The following is a 27,278-nucleotide window of genomic DNA, read 5'->3' as shown; positions in this document are numbered from 1 at the left end:
GACAAGTAAAAATATTTACATTTAGCTGACTAAAGCCTTCAGATGAAGCAGTAACAAGTATGAACAATAGACCCTACTTTGGGAAGGTTCATGGGTGTCCTCAGCCGTGTCCGGATGCTCTTCATTAATATCCGCTGCTCTGTTGGAAGCAAATGATACTTCATAGCTTCAATGAGGTAATCTTTGCAAGCACTGCTATTCTTGACCAATGCTTCCTCTTCAACCCTCTGTAAAGAGAAAGCAGACACATTCAATGAGGGGAAAACTATTTCATAATAAAAATGCCAAAGAAATAGAAGCAAAGATGAGGAAGAAAGCAGTTCTCTCTAGACCAGTCTTTACTTCTCAGGCATCTGGCCTACAGAGAAAAATACAGTATATCTAAGTAACAATGAGAACTGCAATGCAAATATAAACTTCAATGTCAGCTATAGAATATGGCAAAACCTTTAGATATTATATTCACTGGCTTCTTACATTTAAACATCAAGTTAAATAGTGTAAAAAATTAACAAAATTTAGGTAATGAGTCATTCAAATGGGATAAGCATTACTAGTAAGTTAATGATACTTTTTTTCAAACACAGGATAGCAGGTAAAATATCTGAAAAAAGAGATTCAAAATATGTTAAAACAATCTGCCTATGTCATAAGTATATATTATCCGGGCTATTTCGGACCTTAAATATAGTTTTTTGTTCATAATTTTTTTCTACCATCAGTTCATAATCATCATGATTATGTTAAATAATGAAGGTTCAAGAAATCCCAAAAGTCTCATCTGAAGGGGGTGAGGGGGCGCTTGGGGATTGAATCCAGAGCCTCACATTGATCTATAGTCCCAGCTCTTTTTTCAAAAAAATTCTTCATTTTTGGTTGTTTTTGTTTTTAGAAAAGGTCTTACTGAGGTGCCCAGGCAGGCCTCTTACTTGTGGTCCTCCTGCCTCAAGCTCCCAAGTAGCTGGATTATAGGCATGCACTATCACGCCTGACTCAGATCTGATCTTTCAATAAAGAAATACTTCTTTACATGGTTCAAATTACAACAGTAATGCTGGAATGTTCCTGGATGCTAAATAACAAGAGTACATTTTAAACTGTTCAGGACTAATAAAGAATCATTTACTTCTCAACCTGTTTTGCTTTAGCTTAGAAATAAAGAAACCAAAAATATGTCATTGTGACATTATTAAGTAAAATTAAATATCATTTGGTTCAAAAAGTTTTTTCTTTCTTTTTTCTGGTACCAGGGATTGAACTCAGGACCTTGCCAAGGCTGGGCAAATGCTCTAGCACTGAGCTACATTTTATTTTGAGACAGGGTACTCCTACTTTTTCCAGGCTGGCCTCGAACTTACAATCCTCTCACTGCAGCCTCCTAAGTAGCTGGGATTATAGGCATACACCACTGAGCCCCTCGCTACGTTGTTAGTTTTGTTCCTCACCTATACTAGCCAAGTGCTGTATTTTTGTTTTAGTGCAAAGGATTAGACCCAGGTCCTTGTGCACACTAGGCAAGCATGCAAACTATGAGCTACAGCTATAGGCCCTGGGTCAAACTGAAACTCCAATCCTCCTGGGGACTCAAAGAGGCTCTTGAAAGAAAAAGCAAAGAAGATACAGAGCACTAACACACAGCCACAGGCACATTTAAATAACTACAAATACTACCTTGAAAAGATCTAGTATAGCACTTGCTTATCCAAATCACAATTAGGGGTGGAAGCAGATCCCAAGAATGGCGAATGGTCTAACAGAGCAGCTGTCAGGGACCACAGGCGCCTTCCTCACTGCCCTCTTCCCTTTACTCCATGGCCGTGAATTCCGAAGCTCTTCCTGACCTGGGACAGGGATCCAGACACTGCTAGACTAGTGCCCTGTGCTCTGCACGTTCGCATGTTCTGTGTACCACTTACCTGGACTAAATACTCCCGAGGAAGCAAAGGTAAGCGGACGTGTTCCATCAGCCGGGCCATGAACTCCTGCCTCACATCCTTGTCGTGGTTCACCCACGCTATCACTGCTTCAAATACCTTGCAGAAAATATGGAGAAAGGAAAAGTAAGTAATGAGTTATGTACATCTGGATAAAACAGGACACAATTCTTGCTGAGACACCCAAGTTTAACCCATGCTTCAGATTTTTTCAAAATCCTGACTTGCAACATCCCTTAAGCCATTTGCTCCATTTATTTCTCTTGTTTTACATATGAAATCTAGTAAGTACTTTTGTATTCTTAATAAGTACTTTTCATTTGATATGTACTAAGCATTTTATCAAATATGTTTTTATTCCTACTCAACATGAAGGGCAGCTGTAATAATACAATAATACATGGTCTGTTTCACTGCCTTTCCAAATTGAATCAAGTTCACTTACACAGATTTGAATCACAAGTCCCTTTGGAATAAAAATCAACCAGAATAATAAAGCAGAGTAGTACTCTGCAATGAAAATCATATACTCTTATAAATTTTGAACTTTTCTTTAGGTTTATAAATGTTGGACCACATATATATAAAAATATATATACGTATATATAAGTGGAAGGTCTGTAGGACAGGTCAACTGTGCTCTGTCACCACAAAATATATTAAAATGTAATATTTTGAACTTTTTTGCAAACTAAGAAGGGCATTACTACTTACAACATATCCCTAAGAGAAAGGTAGTAAACCAATATGAAAGCAGTGTTTTTGTAAACGATTTTCCTTTAGACTGATGAATGTGTTATCTGATAATCTTTAAAAGGCTGTGGAATATGTATGACAATATGCAAATAGATTACTGGGAGCAAAAATAGCTTACTTTGATACAGGAATAGAGCAAGAAACTAAAAATAATGCACATTATAATTATCAACCCTCTCTAATTCTGTCAAAAAGTATTTATAAAGTACTTCTAAGTGCCAGGTGCTAGATAAAAAGAAGTAAACAAGACAGTCTGTATTCTGTCAGTTGTATCCACATTTCTCAGTTCTGGCTTCTCCTCCTCCCTGCTTCTACTGTCCAACGCCAGATCTTATTGATCTCGGGGATCAAGTCACCATTTTCCTCCCTGACCCTCATTCATTCCACTTTGGCTCCTTTGGCTCAGCACGAAAGCCAGTGTCTGGCCCCTAACCAATCACACCTCACAGCACCTGTGCCCGTGTATAGATACTTACCGCCAACCTGGACCTAAGCTGCCCCGCCACAGCGTGACTTCTGAGCTGGGTCCCAGACGCCTGGTAGCTTTCACCTGAGTCTCCCAAGATGCCCCCTGGGCAAGCAAATGGCATTCACATACAGTCTGATTACCTGAAACCACTATGCTACAAAAAACCCAAGCAAGTTACAGAGAAAGGAGGAGAGAGACAGGTATATGGAGAAAGAGGAAAAACAACCCCAGTCTGGAGCTGGAGAAGTCAGAGAAGGAGCCACCTTGGACCTTCCAGACCCACAAGATGCAAAACGCAGAACCAATGCCCTAGATGTGCAGTGCCTGGGAGCCAGGCCACATACCCTCAGGCATTTGGGCCACTCCAGCTGAGCTGCAGATGCCTTGGCGTAGAAACAAACTATCCATACAGGGCCCACATGATTGCTGACTGTAAAGTCGTGGGCCTAATAAAGTGGCATTGCTAACATTCTGGGTTGCTTGTCAGATAGCACTAAAAATCAGAATAGCCCTCATGAAACTTCTCCAATGTAGGCTTATCCTGGTATTCTCTTGCTTAAAACCCCTGAAAGGCTCTTCATCACTGCAATAAAGTTAATTTTCTTAAACACAGCTGAGAAGATATTTTATCATGTCATCTCCCCATTTCATCTCCCGCCATTCTCCCAAACTTAGTCTAAACATCAGTCATACTTAAGCAAATTGAATGCAATTATTCTTACATACTTTTTTCTTTCTTTTTCTTTTGGTGGAACTAAAGACTGAATCCAAGGAGCACTGAACTATATTCCCACCCAGCCTTTTTTAATTTTTATTTTAAGACAAGATCTCACTAAGTTGCCCGGGCTGGGCTTGACCTTCCAATCCTCCTGAGTAACTGAGATTCCAGATGTGCACCCCCACATCAGGCCACTCTCATGGCTCTTTAAGTCTGTATATTCTGTTGCCTCTCCCTAGAACATTCTTTCCATTCCCACCCAGCCCCATTTCTCTTCTAAACTTAAACTTTTCTCTTTGTGGTTCTAGGGACTGAACTAAGGGCCTTCCCACTGAGCTATAACCCCAGCCTTTTTTTTTTTTTTAATTTCAGACTGTCTACTTTGTTAATCTCCTATCTCAGGCCTCAGGACAGCATCTGGAGAGCCAGACACTCAGTGTGTCTACCGAGTGTAAATGGTAATGGCGTCCTTGTGTTTCTAACATGCTGAAACCGTGCATCTCACAAATAGTTTCACGAATTTTCTCAGACTGTAATAACCAGAATAAGTATGACTCTTATTCCCAGGTGCAATGACTGTTCTGAGAAACACATTCAGTTTACATAATCTTAAATGCAAACTACACAAAAGAGAAACTAGTTTCATTTCTTGTAAGCACAGTGCTTTCAAGAGCTTTATGTCCTAATTCCCATGTGCTACAACCCTCATTTCCCAAAAAATAACCAGAGCACTAAAAGAAGCTTCTTTCTACAACTACATGAAAGGTGCGGGAAGATGATAAAGGCACCCTCAAATGTGGAAAGACAGAGGACTATATCCAGAAGCAGCAGCTGCAGAATGAGAGGGGAGGGAGGAAGGGGAAGGGGAGAGGACACACTTGCACTGGTAGGGGTGAGGCATGAGAGTCGCAGGAAACCAAACTAAACGAAGATGACAACCAAGGATGTTCAGTCTAGAATGGGCAAAACTTTGCCCCCTGGGAAGCTTCTTTCAACTCACAAGAGAGTGAAATTAGTGAGAAATACTCTACGTAGATCAGAGTCACATGTATCTATCTAGTTACAGGAAGAACCCACTTCCCAAAAGGAACTTATTTCAGACCATCTAATGTGTGCAAGCTCTTGCTGCAGAGGCAAGGTACAAAATTCGATGTCTAGTAGGCTGGGGAACTGCCCGAGATGTGGATTTACATAATCAACAAGTCAACTAGCTGTTTCTTAACTTTCAGATCAAAGATCACTGGGTCTCTCGACACACACAGGATCATAAGTTTATGAAACAGATCAAAATAAACATGGCAAAAGACAGTGTCATTACATAATGGGGAAAGCAAAACACACTTACCTTCTCTTCTGAGGAAATGGTAAGTTTATCACTTGAGATTAAGCTGCACACTTGTTCAATGCCAAGGTTGAGAAATTCTTCACTAAGTACAACATCAGCAAAATGTTGCTCTGTTTGGGAATTAAAAAGAAAATATGTTAACATCAATAGCTTGCTATCATAGTTTCAGACTGCTGAAAAGGAAATGTTTCTTCACTTAATCTGACAATGAGAAAAATACCGGCACTTCCCTTAAACAAGTACTCACCTCGACAGACTCAGAGAGGCAAGGGGAAGGATCCTGCAGGAATTTCTGACACTATAACGAAGCAACAGCCCAGGTAGGAAGGTTGCCTTAATGGACTCTCACTTAGTGAATCACTTTGGTTTTACCAGGTACATTTTATTCATCACATGGTAAAGAAACAATCAGCATTCATAAAGCCCTTTGATCAAAGAACTGCTTCTCATAGACAATAAGGCTTCAATAATTTAGTGCTTAGTAGTATTATAATCTCTAAATTCCAGAATAAAAATTCACTAGGAAAGCTAGGATTCTTATAGGTCTTCTTAATTAACCATAACCTAATAGTAGTTTTTTAAAGACTTTTCTAAGGTGAAATAAACAATTCATTTCAAATATGTACTTCAGGGGCAGGGGATGTAGCTCAGCAGCACCACACCTGCCTTGCAAGCGCAAGGTCCTGAGTTTGATTCCAGGTACGGGGGCGGGGAGCATATGTGCTCAAATATGTACTTCAAAATGGCTTCCTCTTCAGAACATCTGAAAAATGTCATGAATAACTAATCAGATTATAAAATGTTCATCAAGCCTTTAAAAATACTAATCAGGGCCAGGGATCTAGGCTCAGTGGTTCTGGCGCCTGCCTCACAAGCTCAAGGTCCCAAGTTTGATCCCCGGTACCAAAAAAAAAGTAATCAGTGCTAGGATAATTACTAAATGACTGGACTTACAAAAATCCAACATAATTTTTTTTGACACTCCAAAAAAATGCCTTGGTTAAGCAAGGCATTATAGTGAAATAAATATAAAAATGAAGACAAAAATGAGAAATAATGAAAAGGAAAAATAAATAAACACAACAGAATAGAGCACCAAGAAAAAGCCCCACACAAGTTAATCTCTGAGAAGCAAAGGTAATTCGGTAGAGAAAAGCAGTCTTTCCAACAACTGCTGTTGGAACAACTGGACAACCACACGCAAAACAACGGATCTAAACAAACGCCTTATATTTTTCACAAAAATTAACTAGAAATGGATCATAGACCTAAATGTAAAACACAAACCATAAAACTCCTAGAAAATAGTATAGGAAAATGAAACCTAGAAGACCTTGGGTCTGGTGATGACTTTTCAGATACAACACTGAAATCATAATCTATGAAAGAAAACATTAGTAAATTGAACACCAGAATTAAAAATTTTTGCTATATAAAAGATATTCTTAAGAAATAAAAATACACAACCTAGGATAAGCCTTGCAAACTACATATCTGATAAAGGACAGTTAGTTACCCACTATAGAAAGAACTCTTAAAACTTAACAATAAGAAAATAACCCAATTTAAAAATGGACAAAAGATGTGAGTGCGGCCAGGGATTTAGCTCAGTAGTTCCACCGCCTGCCTCACAAGTGAAAGGTCCCAAGTTCGATCCCAGGTACTAAAAAAAAAAAAGACGTAAGTGAATAGATGCCTCTTCACAAAAGATACAAAGATGGGAAAAGTGTACAAAAAATTGCTCAAGATTTTACGTCATCACAGAATTGCCCATTAAAACATCATATTTATTAGAAAGATGGCAAGGATAGTAGTTCATGTTGACATAACCAGTATTTGATGTCTGTGCTTTCTGGTACTTTGAAACAGTTCATTCTAAACATGTATTTTAAAATTAACATTGCCAAAAGCTAGAAGAAACAAAGATGTTCTTCAACGGATGAATGGCTAAGCAAACTGGTTAAACCATACAATGGAATATTATTCAGCAAGAAAAAAATCAGTTACCATGCCAATCCAATAAGGTTATAAAACTAGGCCGAGGATTTAGCTCAGTGGTTTAGCCGCCTGCTGCGCAAGCGCAAGGACCCGAGTTCGATCCCTGGTACCAAAAAAAAAAAGAGAGAATGTTAGGCAAATACTCATCATGGAGCTTAACCCCCAAGGTTACAAAACTGTACAATTCTGGCAATAAGGCCTTCTAGGAAAGGTTGCCAGGGTCTGTCACGAGGCGGAAGAGAGATGAATAGGGGACTTTTAGGGCAGTGAAACTACTCTGTAATCATAGATCCATGTCATTATGCATGTGTACCACACACAGAGTGAGCCCTAATACAGACTCGTTTACAACACGTTGATACTGGATCAGCAATTGTTAACAAATGTACTAACTAATGCAAGATACTCGTTACAGAAACTGGTAGGACAGAGACTGAGGTAGTACATGAGAATTGCACTTTCCCCTCAAATTTTGCAGTAAACCTGAAACTGCTCTAAAAATAAAATCTATTAGTTAAAAAAAAAAGAACAATATGATTTCTGATTCCATTTGAAATTGATCAAAAGTCAAATTGCAAAAAAGTCAGATGGTATGTGAAAAAATATACACTACACGTCACGGAAAGGACAGCTGCTGGCGCCGCCTCCCTCAGCGACCACGTCTGCCCGGGGCCGCCACGCAGCCACCTCCCGCTAGCTCAGCCAGCAGCAGCTCCCGGTGCCGCCCAGCATGAACATCGTGGACTTCAATGTGAAGAAGCTGGCGGCAGAGGCGGGCACCTTCCTCAGCCGCGCCGTGCAGTTCAACACAGAAGAAAAGCTTGGCCAAACAGAAAAGGTAGAATTGGATGCTCACTTAGAGAACCTCCTTAGCAAAGCTGAATGTACCAAAATATGGACAGAAAAAATAATGAAACAAACTGAAGTATTATTACAGCCAAATCCAAATGCCAGAATAGAAGAATTTATCTATGAGAAACTGGATAGAAAAGCACCAAGTCGTATAAACAATCCAGAACTTTTGGGACAGTATATGATTGACGCAGGGACTGAGTTTGGCCCAGGAACAGCTTATGGTAATGCCCTTATTAAGTGTGAAGAAACACAAAAACGAATTGGAACAGCTGACAGAGAGCTGATTCAAACATCAGCCTTAAATTTTCTTACTTTGAGAAACTTCATAGAAGGAGATTACAAAACAATTGCTAAAGAAAGGAAACTATTACAAAATAAGAGACTGGATTTGGATGCTGCAAAACCAGACTAAAAAAGGCAAAAGCTGCAGAAACTAGAAGTTCATCTGAACAGGATTTAAGAATAACTCAAAGAGATTTTGATCGTCAGGCTGAGAATACCAGACCTCTGCTAGAGGGAATCAGCAGTACACATGCTCATCATCTTCACTGTCTGAATGACTTTGTAGAAGCCCAGATGACTTACTATGCACAGTGTTACCAATACATGCTAGATATCCCGAAACAATTGGGAAGGTAGTAATTTCCTTTTCACATATTGAAGTCTTAGATAAGAGGAGAAATAAATGCAGATTTTTGCTTACGGACTATTAGCAAGGATGATTAGAAGAACTGGAGCCTTTGAGCTTGCACAGAATTGAGGGTTTTTTTTAAATGGAAATGTCAAACTTCTAAGATAACAAAATACATTGAGCTTTTAAGGCTCAGAAGGATATTAACAGAGATAAGAAGATAAGTGAATACCTTTTTAGTGACATATAAAGAAAGCTTCTACTGAGGTTTTACTTTTCTTTTGCTACTGCATACTTTTTTACTGTTGGTCAACACATAGTTGTCCTTAAAGATAAACTTTTATATGTGTTAATTACAGTAGTACCTTGATTCACAAACTTGATTCTCTCAACGATTCTGGTCACAAATCAAACTGGATGAGAACTGAATCACATTTAAGTTCAGCCTAAACACTGAATTTGATTCGTTTCTCATCCAACTCAGTTTGCGACCCGAAGCATGGAAATAATCAAGTTGATGAACTGAGGTACCACTGTACTTAGTAAAGAGGAAAAGAAGTTTTGGACTATTCTGTAAGTGCTTAAGCCCACTGGCATGATTATTCTGACTTTGGTAATATACTTTAAAGCAAAAGGACAATATATAAAGTATATAGCTCAGTCATTCATTTATCAAATATTTGTAGCATATCTGCAACATACCTAGCACTTTATATTCAGGAGTTACATCAGCAAACAAAACAGGCAAAATGCTTATCTTTGTGGAACTCACACTGTAAGGTGACACTAGAAATAACATATAGGGCAAATATAATTTCCTCTTTCAAAGTCTAGGTAGGGATACAAGCCATAGCTGGACAAGAAAACAGCAGGCTGAATATTCCAGGCAAATTTAAAACATTTATGTAAAAACACTGGAGGAAAGAGAGAGTGGCAGATTCGGGAAAAGGACAGTAGTTCTTCTCATTAGAGCATAATGGTGAAGGTAAGAATGGCCTATTAGATGACACTAGAGGGGTTAAGCAGGGTCACACTATGAATGGCCTTAAAAGTCAGTTATGGAAAGCAGTTTAGAATTTATATAATGATTAAAACAGAAAAGTGATATCTGCCATTTGAAAGAAGAATATCAAGATAAGTTGTTTCAAAAAACGAGATAATTAAAAGGTCACTTTGGTGATGTTTTAAGCACATTAATCTTTCAGAACTAGACCTAGAACAAAATTAGACACATCAGCAAATCCAATTTTAGATCTTAAAAATGAGTTGTAGGGCCGGGGATTTAGCTGAGTGGTTTCGCTGCCTGCTTCGCAAGCGCAAGGACCCAAGTTCGATCCCCAGTACCAAAAGAAAAAAAAAAAAAAAAAAAAAGAGTTGTAGCTTCTTGTCTAATAAGAGTTGATGAACAAATTCTGAGACTAGAATTGTGCAAAGAATTAAGTTCGTGAACCAGGAGAGAAGCTCAGCCGGTCCCAGCACCTAGAAGGACGCTCCCTACCTCCATCCCAGACTCCTAGGGCAGAGAAACTCAGCCGGTCCCAAAACCCGGAAGGAAGCTCCCCCACCGCCATCCCAAGCTCCTAAGGCAGAAAAGGTGAGCCGCGTGGGCGCCAGAAGCACCCCCTCCTGTGGAAATGAGAAGACTCGCAAACAAGCCTCAGAAACAGACTTCTGGATCACCTACAGCAACCCCAAAGGGAAACAAAATGGAACAATCTGATACTCAACCACCTGGACTCTCTGAACTGGCAACAAAAGAGGATCTGGGAAAAATGAAATCAGAAATAATTACTCAGATAACAGCAAAGATTTTGCTCATGGTGCAAGACATGATTAATAAATCTAGAGAGGACACAGATAAAAGTTCGTGAACCACAGTATTTGATGTTTTGTTAGTGGTATTCGTATGCGAAAGCAGACTACCACTTTAATCCCCATGTCATTAACAATTATTTTAAACTTAAGCCTTAATAATTTCTTTCTACTTTCTCCTCAGACTTTAGGAGTATAGCAAACAGGTTGCTCTTGCTACCATTATAGCACAAGTGCTTGGCCTCCAGGCATTCATACAAAATTAGTTTATTACTGCACTTTAGGATTAGCTCCAACATTACAAAGTAAAGCCAGTTCTCTTATTCTAGGAAAAAGAAAGAGTAGCTTGTTTTTGTGCCCTTAAGGAATTATATTGCTGCTAAAGGCCAGTGATAAGGAAGGTGTGGGAAAGTTCAGCCCTTTATTACAAGGTATATTTTTTAAAACAAGTATTCAAATGTGAAGCTTCACAAATCATTCATATCAACACTAACGAATCCAAAAGCTATTTCTGCACGGTAGAGCCAGGTTATGTTAGTAGTTGTAGTTGGTGGTAGTAAATGAATAACCCAGTCACTTCATAGGGCTTGAGTTGAGTTGTGCCCAGGAACTCATCCAGGCACCTCATTTATGTTGACTGTTTTAATCCTCATCACCTGATGAAGTGGATACTACTATCCACATTACATGAGGAGAAAACAGAAGGACAGATCACAAGATTAGTATTTATTTTTAGTAACTGCAAGACTAACATATTGTGTCAGTGACTTAATTGACATTTTCACAGTAAAATGCATCAAAAAAGGTGAAAATGGCCTTTTAGTGCTTTTTTAAAAACTATCCCAAAAACTGATATAGGTAGACTTCAGTGACTAAACAAAGGCTAATTAGGCTAGTAAACTTTAAAGTGTTTAGAGAACTAACCTCCATAGTTAGAGACCTAAAAAAATTGTATGTGTTTCCTGGGTAGGAGGAACCAATATAGTGAAAATGGTCATACTTCCAAAACTGCTATACAGATTCAATGCAATCCCAATTGAAATCCCAACAGCACATTTCACAGAACTGGAGAAAACAATCCAAAATTTCATCTGGAACCAGAAGAGACCTAGAAGAGCAAAAGCAATTATAGGCAACAGGGTCATGGCAGGGAGTATCACAATTCCCAACTTGAAACTGTACTACAAAGCCACTGTGTTAAAAACAGCATGGTACTGGCAAAGAAACAGACCTGAGGATCAGTGGAATAGATTAGAAGATGCAGAAACAACTCCAGACATACTCAACTACCTCATCTTTGACAAAGAAGCCAACCATCCTCACTGGAGGAAAGATAGCCTCTTTTTTTTTTTTTTTTTTAATAGAAAACCTAGATTTATTTGTTAAGCTATTACAAAAACAAAACAATTATCATCAGGAGTACTTTAAGGACCTTATCCCAGTTCACTTGTTCTGTTACAGAAAATTAACCTAAGAAGGCAGAAATCAAAAGATATAACCTCAGAGGCTATAACAAAGCAGACTGGAAAAACAAGGTGGAAAGGTCGGAAGCTACCCAGAAGCACTTTTTTATGGTTAGGGTAGGATTTGCAATTGGGATGTTTCCCAAGAGACCACCTAGACAGGTGTGAATTAATCTGGGCCCAAATTAGTGACTCTTGCCCCTGTGGAGAATGACAGAGCCTGACCCTTCTGAGACCTCTGCTTTTTCTTTTCAGGGATAAGGATATCTCTAGCCCCCCCCCCCCCCCCCATCTTAGCTTTATCCTATTTCCTGCCCAGTTCCTGTGCATTTTTACCACACTGGCCTGCTAGCATAGACAATGCATACAGCAAAGGCAGGAATTACAGGCCTAGTCAGCGGGTTACCTAGACATAAAGTTTTAGGGTAAATGATAAATTACAAATATCCCTTGGTTAAGCTAATTCACCTTTGTTAATAAAGGTCATAGTTTCTTCTGCTGGTGACAACTTGCTGTCTCAGTATAGTTTATCTTGAGGAAGAACTGGTTTAAGTGAGTTTTGGAGAAGGAAAAAGACTTTCATCAGCCTCTCTTCAGAGGGAAGAGGCACCAAGTTCTCTCCTACAGTTACGAGCAGAACCTTAAAGCAACATAAATCATTTTCAGTGATCAACATCTGCATCCTCAAACTGTCCTGCAACTGCTGGCGTAATATCTACTTCCATGCCATCTTCATAATCTCTTATTGAGACTTTTGTCCATACCCCTGCCATGTTATACTGGCTGCTCACAGACTGGGAAAGCATTCCTTCTAGTCTCTCCAATGTGGCTTGCCCTTCTGTTGTTAAATGGGATAATCCTTCTTCATAGGTATCAAATGTGGGGCTATCCCCCTGTCCTTGTTCATGTGCTTCCACATCATATTCTTCTCGATCATAATCATCTGAGTCTTCATCCTCAGGATCTGGGTGCAAGGCCTGGCATTCACACATTGTAGTAAACATCACCTCCAATGCTGATTTATCACTAGGCACAAATCTAAATTCAGTAATAGGTTCAATATCATCATCACTGTCTTCCTCTTCTTCATCATCAAGAGATTCTTTTATTTCTTCTCCAAATTTAGTATTCACCGTAACATACAAATGTTCTCATGGATAGGCATTTAGGTCCCTGGAAACAGCATGTAAACTAATGGTGGGGTATTCCAGTGAGAATCCTCATTTGGAACCATCTAACCAAGACAGGCGGCTCTCGGCGATGTAAAGGGTGCCACTGCCGAGGCTTTTCCTGTTCAACACAGCCTCGGTATCTGGCTGCTGGTGCTGGAGCCCCTCAGCCAACCCTGGTGGTGGAAAACTTTTGAGGATGCTCATTGCAGCTGGGAGCATCGACACAGGTTCAGAAAGCGCCGGGCCACAGCAATCACCGTTCGCAGCGGCCCGCCCCGGAAGTCGTGGCAATCACCCCAGAAGAACAACTTAGGCTACCGATAGCCTCTTTAATAAATGGTGTTGGAAAAACTGGATTTCAACTTGACAAAGATAAAAACTAGACTCATATCTTTCGCCATACACTAAACTAAAATTGAAATGGATTAAAGATCTAAATATTAAAACAAAAACACTAAACTTACTGGAAGACAAGTTAGGTAGAACTTGAAGACATTGGCATTGGAAAGGACTTTATGAACAAATCCTCTATAGCATGGGAACTAGAACAAAGAGTCAACAACTGGGATCTCATCTTATTAAAAAGCTTCTGCACTGCAAGACAAACCACCAACAGAGCTAAGAGACAACCTACAATGTGGGAAAAAATTTCTACCAGCTGTTCCTCAGGCAAAGGTCTACTATCTAGAATATATAAAGAACTAAAAAAATCAGAACCCCCCCCAAATATAAAGACCCAATTCAAAAATGGGCATCTGAAATGAACAGACATTTCTCAGGCAAAGAAGTAAAAGCAACAAATAAACATATGAAAAAATGTTCAACATTACTGGTCATTTGAGAGATGCAAGTGAAAACAATGCTGAGATTCCACCTCACCCCAGAAAGAATGGCTGCTATCATGAAATCAACCAATAACAAATGGTGGCGGGGGTGTGGGGAGAAAGGAACCCTTCTACATTGTTGGTGGGAGTGCAGACTGGTGCAACCACTGTGGAAATCAATATGGAGATACCTCAAACAATTAAGATTGGAAGTCCCATTTGACCCAGCTATTCCTCTACTGGGGATCTTACCCGAAGAATTAAAAGAATCATACCACAGTGATATATGTGTACCCATGTTCACAGCGGCACAGTTCATAATAGCTAAAACTTGGAAACAGGCAAGTTGCCCATCAACTGGAGACTGGACAAAGAAGATGTGGTTTTTTTATAAAACGGAGTACTACTCAGCCATAAAGAATGAGAAACTGGAGACATCTGTAGCTAAGTGGATGCACACTGAGGCAATACTCTTAAGTGAAATAAATAGGACACACGTTTAAATACTGAATAGTTTCTCTGGTGTGAAAAACTAAAAGTAAATAAGAATCAGAACGTAAAATTGATATCATGAAATAGAAAATGTCTAAAGGAGTAGGGGAAGTGGGAGGGGTAGGGGAAAGGAAAGAAGGGAAAAGAAAAAATATGAGAAAAGGAAAAACATGGAAAACAAAGTCTTTGTAAGTAGGGAAGAATGGAGAGGGTGAAGGGAGGGCAGGGGAATGGGAAAAAATGAGAACCAAGATACATCATGTAAAGGTACAAGCTCCCAATGATGAATGTAACTGTATTGTATACCTAAAATGTACCAATAAACCAAATGAAAAAAAAAGAAAAAATATACACTACAGACTGATAAATATGTATTTTTAAGAGATAACTAGTCCTTATGGCATAATAGTACTTTTCAATAGCATTTCAATACCTACTATGAAAAAGCATTTTTGTTTGGATAGGGTCTATATAATCCACACTGGCCTCGAACTTGTGATCCTCCTGTGGAAGCCTGGTTCTAGGATTACAGGTGTTGTTGGGAGCAATGCTACATAATTCTAGGGATAAATCATTTGGTTAGCCTAGTTCTCTTGCCTACAGCCCAGCTACAGAATAACTCCAGTTTGGCCTCCGGTCACAACTGGGACTTCAGTGATCCAGTGATGCTGTGATTCTCCAGGACAAGAAACATCCTGGGAGAACAAACATCTGCTCAGTTCCTCATTGTTCTTGGACTGATTAACATCTTGTTTGCCAGAGATGTACTGAACTCTCTGCAAGCCTTGCGTTACACCTTGTTTATCCCAATGTGAACTATTGAACTCTCTGCAAGTCATTTGTTACATTTGTTTCTCCCAATGTACTGAATAAAAGGTGTGGTAAACTGGGGGCTTTGTCTTTGCTGCCCAGAGCAGCACTGATCAGACCCAAAGCTCAGCTTCTTCTCAGTCTCATTTTTCTACCTTTCCTGTAATTCGCCGTGTGCTGCCGTGGCTCGCAGGAGACCAGGACTCACTGCAGAGGTTCTGGTAACGTCCCCTTCCCCTGTCCCCTACAAGGTGTGTGCCAATATGCCCAGCTGAAAGAATATTTTAACAGGTTATTGATTTTTAAAAGTACTTCCAAGTTGTAAATACGCATCTTATATCTACAAATTTCTTATTTCTTGACTTCACCAAAAGTTCAAGCAAAAGCCATTTCAACAGTTTTTTTTGTATACTTATAAAAAGGAGAAAAACATTTTTTAGACAGTGTCTCACTCTGTGTAGTTCAGGCTATTCTTGAGCTCACTGTGTAACCCAGGCTGGCCTTGAACTCATGGCAATCCTCCTGCCTCAGCCTCCCAAGAGCTGGGGTTGCAGGCATGTGCCACCAAGCCCAACTGAGAAAAACTTTTTAAATAGATCTGTATATTAAAGAATGAACACAAGAAAAGCATGAGACATTTTATGTTAAAAATTCTAAAAGATTGAGAAATAAATTCATTTTAAGAAAAAGCAACATATAAAATTAAAAATATTTACATATAGCAATTTGGAAATTAAAACAAAATTTAAGAAGCTAGGTGCAGTGGCACATGCCTATAATCTAAGCTACCTAGGAGGCTGCCACAGGATCACAAGTCTGAGGCCAGCATGGGCAATTTAGCAAGACCCTCTCTCAAAATAAAAAATAAAAAGGGGATATAGTTCAGTGGTTGAGCACTTGGCTAGCAAGTGTGAGGCTGTGGGTTTAATTCCTAGCACTAGAAAAAGCCAAAACAAAGCAACCAAACAAACAAAAATAAATAAATAAAGGGAAGAAAACTGCACTGTAGCTACTGAACAAAAGGCAAGCTAATATAAACCTCTGCCTCTACTCATAACAATATTTCACCTCCAAATGTATGTCTGTACTGACTAGAGATTGCTGGCCTCCTTATACTTTTCATGGAGGAAAGAGCTGTCCAGTGGTGATGAAGATAACAGAGAACAACACTTTTCTATTCTGTGATTCTATTTGTTATCTCAGCTTCTGCCTTATGGATCAGAATAAATGGACTTGCCAAACAAGCAGTTTGATGGTCATTTAAAAATCAGCAATTACCTAAATTTAAAAGTTAGGGCATTAGTAAACTCTACCCAAAATCAAGTCTGGGGACCTAAATTCACTGTGTAGTTTTTCCTAATGTATATCATTGGGATCTAAGGGCATGGAAAATAGTCAACTACAACTGTCTGGAAAAAACAATAATATAGCCACTACTCAAATTAACACTGACCCTCACCAATTATATTTTAAAAGTCTAAAAGAAAAGTGAAGAATAAAGAAATTCTCAAATGTGTTGACATATACATATTTCAAAATTATTTCCAACTCATGCTTTCTACTTCTATCTGAATAATCCTTTTCCTTTAGAAAATGTTTTTCTACACCCCGCCCACCCCCACCCCCCGCCCCGTATTAGGGATTGAAACAAAGACCTTCACATAGAGCTATAATCCAACTATTCTTATTTTTTAAGTTGATACAGGATATCACTAAATTGCTAAGCTGCCTAGGCTGGGCTTGCAATCCTCTTGCCTCAGCCTCCCAAAATGCTGAAACTATAGGTATGGACCACCATGGCCAGCTCCTCCTCGGAATATATCTTTTGGAATGGTATCTAATATTTACACCTCATACTGGGTTTTGTTGGAAAGAGTGTGGTAAACATGTGAAGGGTCACTAAGTATGGTGGGCATTACTTGGCAACGTCTGATGTTAGTTTACTTAAGGCCTTCCCTTCCTTTCCTGAGGCTGACTATACGTGATGTGCTGGATTAACTGGTAAGCACTTCAATGGGACTGTCACCTGTAACACACTGTCCAGGGACCAGCATCCCAGGCAGCAAGGAAACACCAGGTTCCTACCTGAGTCACTCTAAAGCACATAGACACACACTGTTATTCTGCACTCTGACTATACAAGTTTTTCCTTGTGAATAATCTTGATTAGTTATCTAATGAGTATTTTCAGCTCAAACAAGATTCCAAACAATTCACACGATTTATAGGGCTTCCCTCCAACCCACAAACCCACACAGCTCTCGCTATATCTCAGGGCCACCTGCACTGGCGCAACCCTCACTGTCTCCATGATGGCTCAGGACTGACCCCACCCCAACCGTATTCCTGATGCCTGGGTTTGCAGTTCCCCTTGCCTCTTGTTAACTCATGCCTATTCTGTATGGTCCTATAAACCTTCACTTAGCAGCAAACCAAAAATATTAAAAATAGTATCTAAACCTATTACAGTATGTTTTTTCAAAAACAATTATCATTTCTCTTTCTTCTTTATAACAACTGCACTATAAGTTAAAAAATAGATTTTAATGAAAAATAGTTTATTAATTTAAGCTCCTAGTAAGCACAACTGGAAACTAAGACTAGGGGGTGAATTATTCGCTAAAGAAATATTTCTAAAGAATGGGTGAGAGTACATATTTAAGCAAAGTACTAATTACAGCATATCTAAATAATGTACTAGCAAGCTCTTCTATAAATGAGTGTACTTCACTATCTTCATAATGATGACTCTTAAACTTTTTGGATACGACAATTCTGCTTTTGTTTCAAACCATCTTGCTTGTTGATCCAGGGCTAGAATTGGAACCACCATGAAAAATCCAGACCAATGCTTCACAGTGAATAAGATTCATGATCAAGAGGGAACATTACATTCCAGTGCACAATCACACACCTACATACAAAGGCACAGGCATATTTACACGAATCTCTTTGCCATGATTTGTCCAATTTAGATTTAGGCCTTAGAATGGTTTAGAAAAGAAGGGAAAATACTTATTCAAAAGTACCTATATCCTGCCGGGGATTTAGCTTAGTGGTTACGCCGCCTGTCTTGAAAGCACAAGGACTCGAGTTCAATCCCCAGTACTGCCAAAAAAAAAAAAAAAAAAAAAGTACCTATATCCAATTCTCTTCAACTAAAGCAAAGCAAATCTTGTCATTTTCAGGGGTAATGGTTAAAGACTATTTGTTAGAGAAAAGCAACTGATGTCAAACCTACAAGGGCAAGAGAAGCTGTCCAAAGTTGTTAAGAAAACATGTAAAATACAAAATACATCTCTAAAAGGAATCTCTTGCTTAAATCTCTTGTCCTGTTTTTATCACTGCAGCTCTGTAGTTCAGGGCTGTGATGCCTCCCACCTTGCTCCTGTTGGCCAGGATTGCTTTTGCTATTCTGGGTCTCTTCTGGTTCCATATGAATTTTAAGATTGTTTGCCTTAGTTCTGTGAGGAATCCTGTGGGTATTTTGATTGGGGTTGCATTATACCTGTATATGAGTTTTGGAAGTGCAGCCATTTTCACAATATTGGTTCTATCTGTCTAGGAACAAGGGATATTTTTCAATTTTCTAATGTCCTCTTCGATGTCCTTTTCCAGAGTACTATATTTTTTGTTAAAAGATATCTTTTACTTCCTTGGTTAGGTTAACACCTTAGTGTTTAACTTTTCTTGATGCTATTGTGAAAGGTATTGCTTCCCTAATTTCTCTCTTGGCAAGTTCATTATTGGAATACAGGAACGGTATTGATTTTTGTTTGCTGTCTTTGTATCTGCAGGACTACTAAATTTGGTTATTAATTCTAGGAGTCTTTTAATGGAATTTTTTGGGTCTTCTAGGCAGAGGATCATGTCATCTGCATATAATGAGAATCTGAGTCCTCCTTTCATACACAAATCTCTTTTCTTTCTCTTGGCTGACTGCTTTGGCTAATGTTTCGAGAACTATACTGAACAGGAGTGGTGATAGTGGGTATCCTTGTCTTGTTCCTGGAACAGGACAGAAAGCTTTCAGCTCTTCCCCCTTTAATATGACATCAGCTGTTGGTTTGGCACAAATATCTTTTATCAGCTTGAGATAAAGGCCTTCTATATTTATTTTCTTCCAGCTTTGGATTTTGTCAAAGGCTTTTTCTGCGCCAACTGAGATGACCTGTCCTTGCTTCTGTTTATGGGATGTATTACATCTATTGATTTGCATATGCTGAGCCATCCTTGCATCCTTGGGATAAAGTTCACTTGGTCATAGTGTATGACCTTCTTGTGTCTGTTTATTAAAGAGATTCGCCTATAGTTCCCTTTTTTGGTTGAATTTTTGGTTTTTAGAATCAGGAAATGCTGGTTTCCAGGAATGAGTTTGAGAGTACTCCCTTTCGACTTCATTAGACTTTGAGGAGTGCTGGTGTTAGATCTCCGCCAAAGTTCTTGCGGAATTCAGCAGTGAATCTTTTGGGACCTGGGGTTTTTCTAGGCTGGTAATTTTTTTAAATTACTTCTTCAATATCATTGTGCAATATTGGAATATTCAAGGATTTTACGTATGTCTTTTGGTTCAGCTTTCACAGTTCATTTGTATCTGGGAATCTATGCATTTCTTCTGAATTCTCCATTTTCTTAGAGTACAGGTTCTCAAAGCAGTTACTAATAATCTTCTGGATTTCAGTACAGTCCATTGTGATTTCACCTTTTTCATTTCTAATTGGACTGTACTGGGTCTCTTCTTTCCTTTATTTTGGTAAGATTGGCTAAGTATCTATTTTGTTTATTCTTTCAAAGAATCAGCTCTTCAATTCATTGTATTGGTTTTCTTTTTTTTGCCTCAATTTCATTAATTTCTGATCCAATTTTTATAACTTTCTTCCTTGTAGTACCTTGGAATCCTAATTGTTTTCATTTTTCTTGGACATGGAGGTGCTTCATTAGGTTATTTGGACTTGCTGTTTTTCTGATGTGAGCAGTATTCACAGCTATAAACTTTCCTCTTAGGACAGCTTTTATTGTGTCCTGTAACTTGAGATGTTGTACTGGCGTTATCATTTGATTCTAGGAACTGTCTAGTTTCTTCCTTGATTTCTTCTGTGACCCACTGATTAAGTATTCAAGAGGATACTGTTTAATTTCCATGCATCTGCATACATTCTGTGGTTTCTTTTGCCACTGATTTCTCATTTCATCACACTATGATCATCTGATAATATGCATGGGATAATTTTGATTCTTTTATATTTATTAAGCAGGCTTGATGAGCTAGCACGTGGTCTCTTTTAGAGAAAATCCCATGTGCAGCTGAGAAGAACATGCATTGTTTAGTGGAAGACTCTGTAGATAACTGTTAAGTCCATTTGTTTGAAAGTTTGGCTCACCTCTGATATTTCTGTTTTGATTTTTTTAGTTGATCTCTCTGTGACAGTGAGGTATCAAGTTCCCCTACTATAATCATACTGGTGTTTGACTTTTTTTTATGTCTAGTAGTGTCTGTTTTATGAGGCTAGGCATGCCTGTGTTTGGTGCCTGTATATTATTATTCATTCTTTCTGAACTGTGAAAGGTTAAAATGTCGAAAGATTTTCCCTATTCATAACAGTGCCGTGGCCTTATTCTAAAGATTAGACATCAGGATGTCTGGCAGAACATTTTGACATGAGCAGAAATTTGTGAGCCTGGTCTGCTCTCAGCGACATCCCCTTTCTTATCTATCTAGAGATGCAGATGTTTGTTCCTTTGGACACTTGGCCAGTTGCTGAGGGCTGTAAACTCACTGCTTCTGGTCGAGCACACAGTTGTGACACTGCCACTTTCATCTCAATTGCTATTTAAGGGGCCTCACTGGTAGGGGGACTTGGAGACTCATCCATGGAGAAGATGCTCTGTCCAAGATCCTTCTTTGCCGGAATCATGAAAGCCGTATACAGGATTCCCCAGCCTGGATTTCAGGAGTTGGTGCTCTTTTGATCTGGTAATGTAACCTTCTTTCCATGTATCCTGTTTCTTCTGTGCAGACATATATGTAGTAATCAACAGGTCATTAAACTTTCTTTTTACCTTAGTGTGAGAGGCTTTTGTTGTTTGCAAATTCAGACTTCTAAATTAACCAGCTGTGACTATAGTTTCTTTAAGGCTACAAATTGTTCCTTTACCCAATATGTAGTGACCTTCTTTGTTCTACTGACTAGTTTTGGCTTGAAACCCACTTCGTCTGAAATTATGATAGCTACTCCTGCTTTTCTCTGGATTCCTCTGGCACACAGTATTATTTTCCAACCTCTGATATTTAACCTGTAAATTTCTTTTTGGACTCAATGTATTTCTTATATACTGATATTGTTGGGTTTTGTTTATTTAAAATTAATTTTATTGGTATATTTTAAGTATACAATATGATGACATTCATCAATGGAAATTTGCACCTTTACATAATCCCTCCTGGTTCTTATTTTTCCCCATTCTGCTGTCCTCCCTTCAACCCCTCCATCCCTACCTATTTACAAAGACTTTGTTTCCACGTTTTCATTTTCTCATATTAATTCCATTCCCTTCTTTCCTTTCCCCTACCCCTCCCAATTCTGCTTCCCCTTTTCCCCTTTTCTTCGTATTTCACATTATCTATTACACATTTTGGTCCTTATTGCCAGGACCATGCTGTTTTCATCACTGTAGCTTTGTAGTATAGTTTCAAGTTGGGGGTTATGATACCCCCTGCCATGTCTGTGTCGCCTAGAATTGCTTTTGAGATTGTAGGTCTCTTCTTGTTCCAAATGAATTTTTGGATTGTTTTCTCCAGGTCTGTGAAGTATGCTGCTGGAATTTCAATTGGGATTGCACTGAATCTATATAGCAGTTTTGGAAGAATGGCCATTTTCACTCTGTTCATTCTGCCTACCAAGGAGCAAGGGATGTCTTTCCATTTTCTGATATCACCTTTAATTTCTCTTTTCAGAGAAGAGGTCTTTGATTTCTTTTGTTAGGTTGATTCCTAGGTATTTCAGTTTTTTGGATTCTACTGTGAAAGTAATTGTTTGCCCTATTCCTGTCTCAGTGAGTCTGTCATTGGTGTAGAGGAAAGCTATTGATTTTTGTGTGTTGACCTTGTAATCCAGCTACGTTACTGAATTTGGTTATTAAGACTAGAAGACTTTTGGTGGAGTTCTTGGGATCTTCTATATAGAGTATCATGTCATCTGCAAATAATGACAATTTGACTTCATTTCCTGTCTTTATTTCTTTTATTTCTTTCTCTTGTCTAATGGCTGCAGCTAATGTTTCCAAGACTATATTGAACATGAGTGGTGATACTGGACATCCTTGTCTTGTTCCTGATTTTAGTGTGAAGGATTTCAGATTTTGACCATTTAGTATGATATTAGCTGTTGGTTTTTCATAGATGGCTTTTATCAGGTTGAGGTAGAGATAGTCATTCTAATTTTTTGCAGAGTTTTTATCATAAATGCATGTTGGATTTTGTCAAATGCTTTTTCTGCATCTATTGAGAGATCATGTAGTTTTTGTCCTTGGCTCTATTGATATAGTGTATTGCATTTATTGATTTGCATATGTTGAACCATCCCTGCATCCCTGGGATGAATCCCACTTGGTCAGGGTGTATGATGTCCTTGATGATCTTCTGTATTCTATTTGCCAGTATTTTATTAAGGACTTTTGCATCTATGCTCATTAGTGAGATTGGCCTATAGTTCTCTTTTTCCATTGTGTCTTTCTCTGCTTTGGGGATCAAGGTGATGTTTGCTTACAGGAATGAATTTGGGAGTACTGCTTCCCTTTCAATTTCATTAAAGAGTTTAAACAGTAGTGGCAGTAGTTCCTCTCTAAATGTCTCATAGAATTCAGCATGAAGCCATCAGGACCCAGGCTTTTCTTAGTTGGTAAGTTTTTAATTACATTTTCAATTTCATTGATTGATATTGGGTTGTTTAGAATTTTTAGGTCATCTTCCTTCAACTTTGGTAATTCACATGTATCTAGGAATCTGTCCATTTATTATGTACTTTCCATCTTATTGGCGTATAGATTCTGGAAGTAGGTATTGATGATCCTCTGGATTTCTGCTGAGTCTGTTGTAACTTCACCCTTTTCATTCCTAATTGCATGGATTTGGGCATTTTCTTTCCTTTTTTTGATAAGGTTGGCTAAGGGTTTGTCAATTTTGTTTATTCTTTCAAAGAACCAACTCTTGGCTTCATTGATTTTTTTGTATTATTCTCTTAGTCTCCATGGCATTGATTTCTGCTCTGATTTTTATAATTTCCTCCCTTGTATGAGCTCTGGGGTTGTCCTGCTCTTCTTTTTCTAGAAGCTTGAGGTTCAGCATCAGGTTGTACAATTGAGCTCATTCTGTTTTCCTAATATGAGTATTCACTGCTATGAATTTCCCTTGTAAGACTGCTTTCATTGTGTCCCATAGATTCTGAAATGTTGTATTAGCATTGTCATTTAGTTGTAGGAACTGTCTGATATCTTAATTTCCTCTGTGACCCATTGGTTATTCAGAAATGTGTTCTGCAGTTTCCATGTGTTATGAAATTCTTGCGATTTCTTTTGCTATTGCTCTCCAATTTCATCGTACTATGGTCTGACAATATACACGGGATAACTTCAATTCCTTTGTACTTAAACATGTTCTATGAGCGAGTATGTGGTCTATTATGGAGAACGACCCATGTGTAACTGAAAAGAATATGTATTCTGATTTTGTGGGGTAGAACACTCTGTAAACATCTTTTAAGTTCATTTGTTCAAGAGTTTGTTTGAGTTCTAGTATTTCATTGCTTATTTTTTGTCTAGGTGATCTACTTATTTGTGATTGTGGTGTAATGAGGTCCCCACTACTATTGTATTAATCCTTATTTGATTTTTCATGTCTGTGTTTGTTTTATATAGTTGTCACACTAATGTTTGGTGCATATATGTTTATGATTGTCATCTCTTCCTCTTGGATTGTTCCCTTTACAAGGATATAGTGTCCTTCTTTGTCTCTCTTAATCAGTGTTGGTTTGAAATCCACTTGATCTGCACAGACAATAGCTACTCCTGCTTTTTTTCGGGTTCCTGTAGCATGGAGTGTTGTTTTCCACCCTTTAACTTTCAGTCTATGAGTTTCTTTTTGAATTAAGTGTGTTTCTTTTATGCAGCATACTGTTGAATCTTGCTTCTTGACCCATCTGCCAGTCTATTTCTTTTGATTGGTGAATTGAGACTATTAACATTGATGGTTATAACAGATATGTATTGACTCGCCCTTGTCATGACTTTTTCTTTTTGTTGGATTCTCCCCCTTTGTGTTTAATTTCTTGTCGTGCCTGATGGATTCATTCTGCAGGGCTTCCTGAGGTTGTGATCCTCACTGTCTTTTCCTAGGATATTGTCTTCAATTTTTTGGAGGGCTCGTTTGGTATTGATGAAGTTGCTAAGGTGCTCTTTGTCATGAAAGTATCTTATTTCTCCCATCAATTTTGAAAGATAGTTTTGCAGGGTACATCAAGCTGTGTTGGAGGTTGTTTTCCTATAGGGCTTGAAATACATTGCTCCATGCTCTTCTTGCCTTGTGGGTTTGTTTTGAGAAGTCTGCTGTGATTCTGATGGGCTTTCCTTTGTATGTGATTTGTTTCTTTTCTCTAACTGCTTGTAGAATTTTCTTCTTCTGTTGGGTTTCTGGAATCTTAACAATTATACACCTATGTGTAGATTTTTTTTGATCAAGGCTAATTGGAGTCCTATATACCTCACTTATCTCTATGTCAAGTTCTTTTCCCCTATTTGGGAAGTTTTCTGCCATTACTTCTGTGAACAGTTTCTTTATGTCATCTACACTCTCTCTTGTTTCTTCCCTGACTCCCATCACTGTGATGTTATTCTTTTTTGCATCGTCTAGCAGCTGCTGGATTGATTTCTTGTGGTCCCTTACTATTTTAAAGAAATTCTTTTTTTCCTGGTCACTAATTGCAATTCTATCTTCTATATCTGAAATTCTATCCTCGCATTGGCTCATTCTGCTGCATAAACTTTCAATGGAGTTTTTAATCTCCTGGAAATATGTTTGCATCTGTTTTATGGATTCCATTTGTTTCCTATGTTGGTATTCCATCATGTTCCTCAGCTTCTCTTTTTGTGTATCTGTTCCTCTCTAGATTTATTAATCATGTCTTGCACTATGGGCACAATCTCTACTATCTGAGAAATTATTTCTGATTTCATTTTTTCCAGATCCTCTTTTGTTGGCAGTTCAGGGAGTCTACGTGGTTGAGTATCAGATTGTTCCATCTTGTTTCCCTTTGGGGTTGCTTCAGGTAATCTGTAAGTCTGGTTTTGAAACTTGTTTATGTGTCTTCTCATTTCAACTGGGTGTGGGGTGCTGCTGGCGCCCACAAGGCTCACCTCCTCGGCACTGGGGGCAGCTCTGCTCCTTGATGCCAGGGGCAGTGGTAAGGAGGCCTGGGTTTTGTTTCTTGATCTGTTCTGCCATTCTGCATCTTTTGATTGGAAATTGAGACCAGTCATTGGAGAGTTATTACTGAAAGTTATTACTCCCATCATTGCACTATTTTCCTGTTGCTTATTTCCTTTTTCTTTTCCTTTTTTTGTTTCTTTCTTCTCCTTTTTTTTCTTGCCAAGTGGGGTTCTTTTCCAGTGTCTGGAATCAGGATCTCAGGAGAGGCTGAATTTTAGAACTGATCACTCCTCAGCCATTTTCTTTCCTGTCTTTGACTAATTCTTGGCCTAATGCTTGACCAAGCTTGTCTGACTGTATCTGTTGAAATTTCTCCTCAAATTAAATCAAGTGTTTTCTTGGTAAAGCTGTCTTTCGCTATTGCTAAACATCTTGCACAGTGTAAGAACCTCTAAGTTGGCACTGTATCTCACTGCTGGTTTAGCAATCAAGGTAAGACCAATCTATAAAGCAGTTTCAGTATCTTCCCCCCAGATACCTGCTGGCCCTCCTGTGTTACCTTTTGTGTCTTAATGGCTCTACTATCCACTCCAATTCCAACCCAAAATGTACCACCTTAATCATTTTCAATGCTCAGTAGTGTTAGGTTTATTCACATTGTTGTGAAACATCTCTAGGACTACTTCATCTTGCTAATATAGAACTCTATACCCAGCTGGCAATTTAGCTCAGTGGTTTCACCGCCTGCTGTGCAAGCACAAGGACCCAAGTTCAATTCCCAGTACCAAAAAAAAAAAAGAAGAACTCTATACCCATTAAACAACCCCCTTTTCTCTCTCCCAAGCCTACTTTTATGAACTCCCGTAATCCCCTGACACAACATTGTAACATGTATGATAATCTCCACATTCTTCATAATCAACTATTCTGACCACAGTTTGTACATATCACCAGCAAGCAAGACAGTCACATGGTCCTTGAATACTTACTGCGTGTAATTCTTTACACTGCAGTAAAATTTTTTTTTTATTTTGCAGCACTGGTGCTATGTCTGCCTACCACAGTAAATAGAACATTAATCTGTCTCATGAAATTCTTTCCAATTTTCACAAGGAACAAATTCAATGTTTCAGTTTATCACTCTTTCTTAAGACACAGAACCTGAAAATGAACTCAGTTTCATAGCTATGGTCTGATTCAAGCTGAAAGGAAAGAAATAATCAATTCTTATTGAATTCACTGTCTACTAAAGTCCAAACACCACTGGACTGGTTTGGCCAATATAAGCCTACTACTTTTCACAAAGTTGAGGTACATAGAAAGCATATACCTAAAATGTAGTGCTAAAGAGCGGGCCATCTCAGACGAGAGTTTACTCAGAATTACTTTCCATGCCAACAATCTTGCTTCATTAATCTCCTTCATCACCCTAATTCTCCCCCCGTTATTGACATCAACCTTTGCACCTGTATCTTTAATCCACATAATGGCATATCTTTCTGTTTACAACACACAGCTTCACTGTGACTTTAGTAACTTGCCTTCAGGTTACTTCTGGCCACCAAATAAAAGTCTAACG

At 38.6% G+C, this 27,278-nt stretch overlaps 1 protein-coding gene and 2 pseudogenes across 1 annotated transcript in view; 1 reads left to right on the top strand and 2 right to left on the bottom strand.

Moving 5' to 3' along the window:
• Klhl2 (kelch like family member 2) overlaps nt 1–27,278 on the bottom strand; it is a 108,617-nt gene that overhangs the window by 16,104 nt on the left and 65,235 nt on the right. Inside the window, exons 6-8 of the mRNA XM_004848225.3 lie at nt 5,223–5,332; nt 1,917–2,033; nt 78–227 (exon numbers count right to left, since the gene is read on the bottom strand). Coding sequence (XP_004848282.1) covers nt 78–227; nt 1,917–2,033; nt 5,223–5,332 — 377 coding nt within the window. The remainder of the gene's footprint in view (nt 1–77; nt 228–1,916; nt 2,034–5,222; nt 5,333–27,278) is intronic.
• On the top strand, nt 7,951–8,714 carry LOC106009698 (endophilin-B1 pseudogene; annotated as a pseudogene).
• On the bottom strand, nt 12,450–13,505 carry LOC101719945 (methylosome subunit pICln pseudogene; annotated as a pseudogene).

Source organism: Heterocephalus glaber, unplaced genomic scaffold (genome assembly GCF_053883595.1).
Source record: "Heterocephalus glaber isolate CG9 unplaced genomic scaffold, H.glaber_assembly_v1.0 deba00001461, whole genome shotgun sequence".
Lineage (NCBI taxonomy): Eukaryota > Metazoa > Chordata > Mammalia > Rodentia > Bathyergidae > Heterocephalus > Heterocephalus glaber.
This window is presented reverse-complemented; position numbering and strand designations above follow the sequence as displayed.